The sequence below is a fragment of the Macrosteles quadrilineatus genome, unplaced genomic scaffold (genome assembly GCF_028750875.1).
Source record: "Macrosteles quadrilineatus isolate MER2022 unplaced genomic scaffold, UCM_ALF_1.0 Scaffold_2__2_contigs__length_208266976, whole genome shotgun sequence".
Classification (NCBI taxonomy): domain Eukaryota; kingdom Metazoa; phylum Arthropoda; class Insecta; order Hemiptera; family Cicadellidae; genus Macrosteles; species Macrosteles quadrilineatus.
In genome coordinates, this window is record NW_026542595.1 from 69496609 (window position 1) to 69508896 (window position 12288).

At 34.1% G+C, this 12288-nt stretch overlaps 1 protein-coding gene across 3 annotated transcripts in view; it reads left to right on the top strand.

The window, feature by feature from the left end:
- LOC128985515 (protein ABHD18) overlaps positions 1–12288 on the top strand; it is a 63249-nt gene that overhangs the window by 28699 nt on the left and 22262 nt on the right. For all 3 annotated transcript variants that reach the window (XM_054405092.1, XM_054405091.1, XM_054405090.1), the window contains exons 4-7: positions 1645–1757; positions 3405–3543; positions 7965–8054; positions 9280–9384. In XM_054405092.1, the coding sequence (XP_054261067.1) occupies positions 1645–1757; positions 3405–3543; positions 7965–8054; positions 9280–9384 (447 nt within the window). The remainder of the gene's footprint in view (positions 1–1644; positions 1758–3404; positions 3544–7964; positions 8055–9279; positions 9385–12288) is intronic.

A 12288-nucleotide genomic window follows, 5' to 3' on the forward strand; every position in this document is an offset into this window, starting at 1 on the left:
ACAATTTTTTTTTTGTTAAAAGTAAAGTAAAAATAGCAAGTACCGGTAGGCTAATTTTTTATTTGTTAAAATTAAACTTGAAATAATCATTGATCCTTCTTCTGTCTTGGATTCGAATGCAATCGGTTTGTAGCACAGTTCTTGAGAAGTGGGATCTAGTGTGTGATTAAGTGTGACTGTGTGTTGATAGTGATTAAATTAATGTCTTGTGGTTCAAGACGCGATCTGTTCATTGCAGTGTAAGTCTTTACTGTATTACTGATTATTCGTTGTCTTATCTTAAGTCCAATATTTTCATAGAAAATAGAATAAATAAATATAGCCCGTCAGCTGTGCTGCGGTTAGCATAAGTTCTGGCGTCCATCACTAGGTGGGTGCCGGAACGTTCCTTTGACAGTCTATATTTATTCTCTTTGTCTTTGGTATTTTGTTGTTTGTGCTTGTGAGTTGTAAATGTTTTGTGCATCTATTATGTAGTTATCATGTCATACAACTTTAACTAAATTTATTGGCAGGTGAATTTAAAAGAAAAGTTATAAAACATGTAGAAAAATATATAAATTAAAAGAAAGCTGAAATTGCTAGGTAAATTAATATTCCATCCATTACAATGTATACAATTTTGAAAAAAAAGATTTAAGAGGGTAAAGGTGTTGGTAAAACGTTTGAAAAAAGGTAAATTTCAAGACGTGGAGGAGTGTTTAGTTAAATGGCTGAAGCAATTCCGTTGAAAAAATTAAACTGTAGGCCTAGAGTTTTTGGTTATACTTGCATTTTATTCAATAACCTATTTCAATTTCCTACACAACAGTAATATTATAATTTGGGAAAAAAATGATGTGTTTATGCAAGTTCTGAAATTCACTCATTATAAAGATGCTCAGTGATTTTATTAACTTTGATGACACGACTACTGGCCAGAAAAACATTGATAACAGACCTTTGCCAAGAAGATCACCTCAATAACAAGACTATTTTCCTTATCCCCTTGAGACTCGTCTTATCGAGGTTCTACTGTATTATTTCCTAAAATAACATGCTAAGGTAGTTCAGCATGTCTCTCAGGAGTTTGTTTGAAGGGACAATAGTCACTATAACGTATAAAGAGTTTAGCAAGTCTCAATATGTACCATAAGTTAATTATATTCAAAGCTAGGTATCAAGAAAACTTCTGACTGCCCAAATTTCATACTTTTTGAAACTATGCTACTAGACTTACTGGAAAAAAGTAATAACAATTACTAATTAGCATAAGATCAATTGAAATACTTAAAGAGATAGTCTCAAATCGTATAATTAATTAAGGGCATTATTGTCTTTTAAAAAATCTTAATGCATTTTTTATGCATGGATTTACTATGGACTAGGTTTTTATTTGAGTTTTGTAGGCATGCTGGAAATATTTGGCTGTCTATCCAGCTTTGCTGGCTTGATATTATATGTAATTAATAATCAATTCATCGCTTGAAAGGCAAAGGGACGTAGGTACATATAATATGTACGTAAGCTCCATTGTCTTGCAAGCGTCAAATTGTATTCTATCGATATATTTTTTCTGATTGACTGATATAAGACATATGTAAGAGACATGTATGTCTATGATATCTTGTGTGCGATATTTCAAAAGATTGACTTTGACCCTAGTACTATTGGCGCAGACGACAGGTGATTGCTAAGCCTTTGCTGAAAGAAGCCAATATAAGTTCTATTCTGTTGGAGAACCCATTCTATGGCCTCAGGAAACCCAAAGATCAAGTGTAAGTCTTAATAAAGCTTTAATGATTTTTAAGATTTTAAAACTAAATAATGTTTATTGTAAATATTTAGAGTCTCCAGCCCACCTGAAAACGGGAAATAGTACATGAATTTAGATGACTGGGAGAAAATCTGTCAATTGTACTTAAATTTTGTTATGATCCGGGAATTTATATTTTTGCTGTATCATTGAAAATCACAATAGGGGGAAATTTCCACAAATCACGGACATAGCCGCAATTGTAAGGAATGATCATGGTGTGTTGCCGCGATTGCAAGGAATTATCATAGCCGTTGCCCCGATCACAGGATATCACCATTAATTCTGCTACCATTGCAAAATGATCAAGGATGTGGCCGCAATCAGGAAAAATAATCACGGGTATTGAGATATAATCGCTGGAGATGACAGTGGCTGTTGCTGCGATCGTTTGAAATCATCACAGGTGTTGTCATGATCGCAGCAAATCATCACGGATGCTGCTAGGATCATGTGAAATGATCACAGAATTCACCGCGATCACATGAGATGTTCACAACGTTGCTGTCATTCTAGCGTTAACAGTTAAGAAACTATTGTAAGTTTAAGAACTGATTATAAATCAAGAAAGATATCAGTAAGAACCGATTTTTACTGAAAGTTCTCGGTTGTAATTTATCACATTTTAACTTGTATCCTTGATTTGTGACTCATAAAAAAAATATAATTCCAATTTTAATTTCCTGGTTTTTTTAAATATCTGTGTTTACTGATAACTAACCAAAACACACAAACGGTAAAAAAAACCATGATCAAATCAAATGATTCATATTTGCTGGTTAAAATATGTTGTTTTTTTTTTTATTTTCAGGCATCTCAACATTCTTAGTTTTTAAATGTTTTATACGTTTCTTCTTGAATCTGAGTTATTGTTGGTTCTTTGAAGGGTTTTTATGTACTATAATATACTATACTAGATATAAACAAGTTATGCTTATTTTGAGCGTCAACTTTTGTACTGAAAATTAAAATTTTATAATTTTGAACCTGGAAAACCAAAATTGTTTTTGAGTTTTATCTTTATGGATTGCTGGACATACTGAATTTTAATTTAAAAACACTAGGGACAAGAACCATTTTCTGACAATATTAATAGGCATATTTTTTCTTTTTCTTGGCTGTCTTTCAGAGAGCATACTCTTCCGTTTCAGTTATCCTATTCCTGGGTCTGGGTTACGAGTAGACTTCTCCATCTTCTATTCATCCTCAGTTTCTCTTTCTTCACCATGTTCCATCTCACTCCTCTCTTCTTCAAAACCCTCTTCACCTCATTCATTCATCCACCTCCTTCTAGGCCTTCCTCTTGGTCACATTCCCTCTGACCATTCTCCTAGGAACTCTATTTTTGCACCCCTCTTACATCTCCTCTTCTACTACCCTCCTCAACTGTCTTCGACCATCTTTCTTCTGGTCCCTACTTTTCTAACTCTATCCCACTTTACTTTAATCTTAATACCCCTTAGAAATCTTAACTCAGATTACATTATGTAATGTTACTAATGTTATTATATTTTATATGCAAAGTTGTGTTTTGGCTTGACCTACTGTAACACAACTCAGTGATTTAAGGTTTGACTGTGATATTTATTTACCTTAAACCTCATTGCAGACGCTCCATACTGCACAATGTGTCTGATATCTTCGTGATGGGTGGCTGCCTTATATTGGAAAGCTTGGTGTTGTTTCATTGGTGTCAGCGGCAGGGATTTGGACCCCTCGGTGTCACTGGCATGTCTATGGGTGGTCATGTAAGTTTATAATTTGTAACTCAAAATACCAAACCTTGAACTCATATTACTTGTACTTAGGTTAGCAATGGGCACCTAGACTTAAATTCTTACTCGTTTGAAACACTTTTAAAAGGCAAAAAATATTCCCTATGGAAAATTTAATGGCTAATAAACCTATTAAGTTGGATGAAACTACAAGTTGGTAAATCTTTGCACATAAAAAAACTAAATTAGTTAATTGATCATTATTGGCCTTGAAATTATGAATATACTGTACAATCCTGCTAATCCGTCACCTCTGGGACTGGGACCATCATCAGAACAGTGAGAAGGTTGGATTTTCCGAGTAGCATATGAGCAAATTCATTGCTCAACTAACATTCATTGATCAAGCACGATCCCAGAAGGTGATGATAATGTTCCCATGACTAACTTTTATTGAAAGTTCTCGGTTGTAATTTATTACATTTTTACTTGTATTCTTGATTTGTAACTCATAAAAATATATAATTCCAATTTTAATTTCCTGGTTTTTTAAATTTCTGTTTAATGTGTGTTTTAATGTTGCTGCGATCGTGTGAAATCATCACATGTGTTGTCGTGATCGCAGCAAATCATTATGGATGTTGCTGGGATCATATTTTATACCATCACCTGATGATGGTGTTTCTGGGATCGCAGGAGATGTTCAATAATTTGCCTCGATCATGGAAGGTGAAGATGATGTTTCTTTTAGGGAATGAGATTTTCATGGTTTTGCTGCGATCGCTGATAGACCACTAGTAAATATAAAGTTTCCTTAATTGCTGGAGACAAAGATGATGTCCCCGCGAGATCGAGAGATGTTTAATATTTTGCTACGATTGCAGTAGACGATGATGTTTCTTTTACTGCAGGAGATATTCATGAGTTGACACATTTGCTTATAACAACGATAAAGCTTCCATGACTGCTGGAGACAACGATGTTGTCGCTCGAGTTCGGTACATGTTTGATTGCTGTGATCGTGGAAGAAGCTTATGATGTCCACACGACTGCGGGGGACGTTCAGGATTTTGCTGTGATCACTGAAGACTATGATTAAGTTCTCTTGAACATGGGAGACAATCAATATTTTGCCACAATTGCGGAAGATGACGATGAATGTTTCTGTGATGGCAAAAACAATGATGATGTTCACATGATCGCAGGGGATAAAAAAGATTTGTTCATAATTGCATAAGATGTTGATGATCTCTGCATGACCCTGGCAAGTGGTCTTGATGTAACAAAGATAACATTGTCTATTAGGCAATGACACGGTCGGATTAAGCAAGGAGTCGGACTAGCAGAGGTCAGAGGTCCGTTTTAGCGGGGTTCTGTCGTATAATGGAAAAGCTTAGGATGGCATTTAAAGTGTTAAAATTTGTTTACAGAGAAATAGCATGAATTCATTACAAGCCATGACTAAGAATGTTGTTTTTCATTGAACATCTAAACTTTTTCTTGGCTGCAAGGGTAGTTGAAAAATGCTATATTTGAATTAAATAGCAAAGTTTAAAACTTTTTAAAACTTAAATTTAAATCTTTGCATCTTCACTGCATAGTAGTAATAAGTTTGTCGACGACCCATTACCATTATCTCACACATGTTTAGAACGTTCAGAAGAGTATTATAAATAAGTCATGTTGCGTTTTATTCTCCTATTTGTGGTTTTTGCACCTGTGACAAATATCTGTTAAATGTTTTTATGATATTTCCATTCCATTATCTGATAATCAACTTGTTTCTTTGGTTTGCAGGATTACTCAAGATAAATTAGTTCTGTGAGTTGAGGATTCAACAGTAGTTCAAACTAGTCAGTACACTGATGACTTAATAACAATTTATTTTCTTTAAAAAAATATTATTTAGTTTAGCTGGGTAGCAGAGTGATTAAATAATTTGCCTTTAAATCTGAATGTTATTAGTTTGATCTTTTAATAAGCCAGGTATATGCCAACGGTGGCATAGTAGTTCCAGTTGTCTAAGGTGTTTTATAATTCTAACCAACTTATTTTGTAAGACTAAAATTTCCTCTATCCTACTGCAATTGCCGTAAAAGAAAAAAATTTATCTAAAAATGGATTTAAAATAAGCAAAGTAGGCTGTTTTTAAATAACTTTGATCTATACAATGTATTATTTTAGTTATAAAACAAATTACCCATGAAAGCTTAGAACTTTTGTAATCGATATGAGGTCTCCATGAAAGAGTCTTATAATAAATACCAAGAAATTTAACATTGTCTGCATAGCCATCCAACATATTTAATTCGCACGGTCCAAGGCCAAAACAATTTTTTTAGTTGCATCTTTATTTAAGAGGAAGCCATTAGATTCAAACCAGATAGAGGCTTCATTAAATGAGTTTTGAGCCATCTCTTGAAGTTTTTAAAGATCGGGATTAATATGTGTGTCATCTGCATACAAATAAGTTTGACTAGTTATACATTCTGGGAGGATTTAAAATAACAAAGGACCTAGAACAGACCCCTGAGGAACGTCATATTTTTATTTCTTGGGACCATTCTCTATCAATATTGACTTTTTGTGTTCTATTGTTCAAGTATGAATTGAAGAAAGAAAGTGGAGTTCCGTTGATACTGTAAAAACATAATTTCATTATTAGGTCATCATGGTCCACACAATCAAAAGCCTTACTCAGGTCGCAGAAGGTAGCCTGAGTAACTGAATTCCTCTCAAAGACCATTAGTACCTCATTAATCAATTTGTCTATTGCGTCTGATGTATACTTGCCCTTTCTAAATTCAAATTGCAAAACACTTAAAAAGTTGTTATTTTCAAAGAAAGAATTCAGCTGATCAAAAACCATGATTTCAAACTATTTTGATATTACTGGAATGATTAATATTGGGCGATAACTTTCTGGAGAGTCCTTTTTACCTTTTTTAACAATGTGACAGACTCTGGTGACCTTTAACTCATCTGGAAAGACACCTTCAAGGAGTGATTAAAGTAGTAAGATAGAGGTAGTTGACGACATTAGTGGGTTTAATAATGATTGCACACAACACTTGATTGCTTCCTTTTACATTGGTATGGATGAGGAGATAGATATTTCCCTTTTGGATTTTATTTTTGTTGAAAATGGACATATTGTGTTGTAATACGTAATATAATATAGCAAAAGACGTAAAAGAACATAACCTAAAATAATTGATTAAAAGTGAAGTTTAAAAAATTCCATCGTCAATGGGTTAATACCATTGGCTTTCTGACACTTTTTGTAAGACAACTGTTAACAACTGCAGTTATGAAACTATGTAATGTCAACCTTTTGTAATACCTTCATTAATTGGTATCCCATTGACAAATGGAACATGAGTTCAGAATTGTAAATTTGAAGGCGAGCACTAAATCTCTCTAGCTACCCAGACATTTATGTAATTAAAATTAATTTACAATAATTAAAAGTTGACTAACAGTACCATTTTAACGCTTTTTATTAGTTGAACAATCGAGCAGAAAACATTGTTGAACCAAATAGGTAAACATCTGATGTACTGACCGAGTTAAAGTTGATTACAAGAATCGCATGAGTTTAGTGATCTTATTAAAAAAAATAAACTAATGATAATTGCCAAGAACTTTACATTCAAAGTAAATGGTTTTTAATTTCGTTTAGTGAACTGGCTGAAAATGTAGAGCTTTTGGTTTGCTTCATTAAGTTGTGCTTTATCTAGGCTTTTTATTAAGTATCTATGATTTAATAACTATATAATTATTTACCTTGGTATTCACCTCAGATCTTTATTGAAACTCCCTTATAATTAACCAGGTCTCTTAACCTAACAGGTTATTGTGGATATTTTCTATCATGGTTGGTAAAAATTAAAAGTTTTACAACATTTCGGATTTTGGAATAGTACATAAACAAAAACCCAGCGGAAGCTGAAAGTACGTAATCATGCAAGCAAGGCTGAAAGTAAGTATACGAGCAAGAAACAAAAATTAACGGACACGTCTCCTCAGGATGGTGGCACAGTAGTGACTTTACTGACACTTGATAGTCCGACACTCTTGGTAATTGCGACGCTAACGACTAATGACTGTACATTTCTGGTATTAGACTAATGATTTTTTTTTAAATAATGTTCACAGTGATTTATTGAAGAATCCCAAACTGTCAAAGAGTAGAATAAGACATTTTAAAGCTAATATTTCTTATATAATAACCTTATTTTAGTATTATTGTTAGTAATTTGTAAGTTTTGGTAACACTGGTTAGTTTTGGATTTTCAAAAGTCAGCTTTTGCTAGTAGCTTTGAAGATAGTATAATGTCAAAGTTAGTACCAAAAGTTGTACGAATGAATAGTAATTTACCATTTTGGGTGAGCCTGTGAACCTTACTTTGTTTATATTCATTGTGTTGGCAACATTGATTGGTTTGTTTCAGATGGCCTCTCTAGCAGCCACCAACTGGCCTCATCCCATCGTACTTGTGCCTTGCCTCTCCTGGTCTACGGCATCTGGGGTGTTCACTGAGGTACGTACACAACTTACTAGTGAAATGTTCTAATGTCGGATCCAAATCCTTTAAACCTGGCTGCTGAATCTTATATTCTGATTGCATTACTATTCGGTCAGGCAGTTATTAACCATACTTTTTGGAATATCATGGATACCAGCCCAAAACCCAGTTTTGGCTATTGCCGTTAATATTGGCAATAGGTCATTGGAAGCGTTTTGCAACTCCACTAGCCAGCATAATCTTGCAGTTTACTTGGGTTTTGTTGAGTGTCACAAAGTATTGGGCACATCGATTGCTACATCACGTTCGGTTGTTTTGGTCGTGGCATGGAATGTGTTGCCTAATTGTTCTGCTGACAAGAGGTTTCATAATTCCGTGTGACGTGTAGGACCGTTCAGCCTAGAGTTAGTGAGTCGGGCTTGAAGAGTCTGTGAGCTGCGGTTACGCGCTATCTTTCCCTCCCCCGGAGATGTTTGTGGGGGTGGGCATGTCCGCTTTCCAAATCACTTTTATATATATTGGCAATTGATAGTAACTCATTACAAATAATTCTGTTCTTTTAAGATAATAAATCAAGTGTTAAATTCTCAACTCGGCCTTTGATCATTGAGTTTTCCGCCCTTCCCGTGCGTGGTCGTCACTTGAGTGCTGAAGAAAAAATTAGATTAGTGATAGATTGTAATGCCAGTCCTATTATATCTTTCAATAACACAATCAATGAAATATCTAAAAATGTCTCAAAGGTACAATAATTTCTTACATAATTTATAGACTGCAGAAGAAAATAGGCTTTAGATAAAATAATACTCGTAGTTGAAAAAAAAAAATTAACAACAAAACATGCAACCTGCAGTGTTTTGCATTAAAAAAAAATTAATCAGCTTAACTCAAAATTATCACACTGTCACAATCAAGGTTTGCTTCTACTTCTGACTTAACAAGGACTCTCGTCTTCAAGAGAGCTTCTCGCATTGAATTGTTGGTGTTGGTAGGCTTTCCAAATTTTAAGATGTACCTATATATTGTATCTTTAGCAAAAAACAAATTATATTTTATTCCTCTTTGTGAAATAAGTAATTTATTTATAGAAACCATGAAACCAATAAGGTGTCACAGAAATAACATTTTTATTTTCTTAATTGAAATCATCTACCTCAAAATTACATAATAATTACTAAACACATATTTTTTTAAAAAGATAGAGTTCAGCTGGCTTATCTTAGAAATCGGTTGTGTCCAGGGTGTGATCAGTGGTGCTATCAACTGGAAGCTGCTGGAAACACAGTTCCAGTCTGATAAGATATACAAGGCCACTCTGCAGAAGATGGTATCCATCATCGAGGATGTAAGTTACAAACAAAATATCAGATAGAGTGCTTAGGAAGAACATATTATAAACTATCATAAATTCATAAAAGTTTACATTATTCAAAATCTGTTGGATTAGACAATATTTAGGCAGTAGACAATATTTCTTTATCAGCATATTCTTTGAGAATAGTACAAGCGTCAACGATTATAAACAATTAAAAGTGGTTACAATTACAAACTGAAACCGAGTAATTATTGATTTTTATTATTTTTTTTTATAAGAATTGAGGAGGAGCTCCACTGGTGCTGTTGTTCAAGAATTCGGCTTCTAAAAAGTATGGTCTGTCCTGTAGACATGATTTCAGTTGGTTCTTGATGCGTGGTAGTGGTAGTATATTAAGCTGCTCAGGTAAATGGTTATGTTACAAAGCACCCCTGTATGCTGATTCTTTTCAAACAGACTGAGATGGTGCCGTGGCAAGGCAAAAGTTGTAGCATGCCTTGTCTATGTCCTGATAAAAGATTAAAGATCATTTAAGTATTACCCTTGAATTTAGATACTGTACCCTGAAGTAGACAGTCGATTCATGTAAGCTATTCAATTTTCAGCAAGTTTTAAATTAAAGCTTCAGCTACACTAGATAGGACAGGACGAGGAAAGTAAATGGATAGGAAAGTTTCTGGTGAATGCTTTCTGTGGATTCATATACAAGCTGCTCCATTAAACGGAAAAACAACATGCCAAATTCCTGAGCTACGGTACCCTCACCCAAAGTAACTGTGGACGAGCCTCGCACAGAATTTGATCAATATTTTCTTGTTGTGGCGTTTTGTTTTGCCACATGTTATTTTTCCCTGTCTAGCTTTTATCTAGAGGCACTTGGGCTACATCAGGCAGGAAAAGAACAGGAAGGACAGGCTCTTAATGATTGCATGCTCATTCGAGAATTGTTTGGAAGCCTTGTATGCATACTCCCCAAGAAATGGTTCCTGGCAGTTTCCTTTCCGAGACTCATCTAATATAGCCTTAGCATCACAATTTTCTGTGTTGTTTTCTATCCTATCGTGTCTGGTCTGTTTCCTTACATTATGGCATTTTAATAAGTCAATAAATTGTTACCGTAGTTAGTTGTAGCATCTTTTATGTCTCCATTAACTATCATAGCATGAACAAACGGAAGAGAACATTTCTTCAATTAGTACCACACTCTATAAGAGGCTCATTAAAATATCTTGAATTTAAAATCTAGCGACAGCTGTTCAGTGGTAATATCCAAAGTCAAAAGTATTACCTAAAAAAAGGGTAACTTAAAAGCAGCAATTGCAGCCATTTCATTGAAATGGCATTACTAACAGATATTTATGATAATAAACTAGCTGTTGTACCCGTGCTTTGCAGCGGGAAGAGAACACGAAATAGAAACATTTTGATATTTACATCTGTTGATAAAATAGTTACACATAGCCTAAGCCTTTTAAAAACAAAATTTTACCTTTATGGCCTTAATAGGATAGCTGTTGTCATTAATGTAAAAAATAATAGTACTGCACCCTGTTGGTAAACCTTGAAACTTTTTAATGCTATTCAATATCATAGAACCAACTTGTGTAGTTGAAACAGCTGACAAAATTCTTTTATTCCTTTTAAATACGATTACTCATAAGGTTAACATGGGAAACTCCAGAGCCACTGGGGCGGAGCCCGAAAGGACTTTTAAGATAAGAATGTGTCTAGGCCTATATGTTAATCGGGAATGTAAGCTATCATCATACCAAATTTCAGCCCAATCCGACCAGTATTTTTCGCGTTTACTTGTCACAAACATACATCCATCCATCCATACATCCAAACTTTCTCATTTATAATATTAGTAGGATTATTTGTGAAGCTAGTTCAATCCTTTATTAAAATTTTATTTTTATGTTCAGGCTTTATAAACTTCTTATTTTCCTCATTGTTTAAGGGGTTCTTGCATGAAAAAAAGATCGTATTCTGATGAAAACGAAGACTTAGAAAGTTCACTCATTCTGGCTGCTGAGGCAGGTAATATTTTGCTAAAGGAAAATGAAAAGCTGAAACAGGAGTTGCATAACGCAAGACAAAATTACTCTCAATCCAAATTGGAACTTGATGACAAGATTACCCAATTAGAAAGTCAACTTGAACAATGCAATTCCCTTTTCAACAAGGAAAAGTACGAACTTGGTCTGAAAATCAAAGCCTTAGAACATAAAATCAAAACAGAGATGGCTCATAAGGTTTCGTTGATTGATCAAGCTGAAGCAGAAAAAGACAGTTTAATCAATGAATTAAATTTGCGCAAGAGTCCATGTGAACAGTGCAAGATATTAAAGGAAGAGTCAGCTAAGATGCTAGAATCTATCAGATGTCTTGAAGCACAAAAAACGGACTATGGGATTGGTGAATCAAATAAGGACCTCAACACATGTCTACAAGTCCTTGAAATCGACAATCGAAGCTTGATAGAAGAGCTCAGGACAGTGGAATCAAAACTAAAAAAGGCTCATGAAGAACTTGATTTTTTTAAAGACATCTCTACATGGAATCCATCAACTCCATTCACTGTACAAAAAGGTACATCAGACATACCATTAAAAAATAGATTTACAAAGTTAATTGACTTGCAAAATGTAACTCAATGCAGTACTTATAATGAAAAAAATGAATACACCTCACATAGCAAGAAGATTAAGAATAGTCAAACCAAAATAAATTGTGGACCTACAACTAAAAAATCAAAAATATTAATTCTTTCAGATAGTCATGGGAGAAAACTATCAGACTTAATGAGCAACAAAATTGGCAAGAGATTCTCAATATCGTCAATCATAAAACCAAATGCTAAATTTGAAGAAGTAATTGAAGATTTGGAAAAGATCAGTCAACATTTTTCTGTAAAAGACTACATAATAGTGT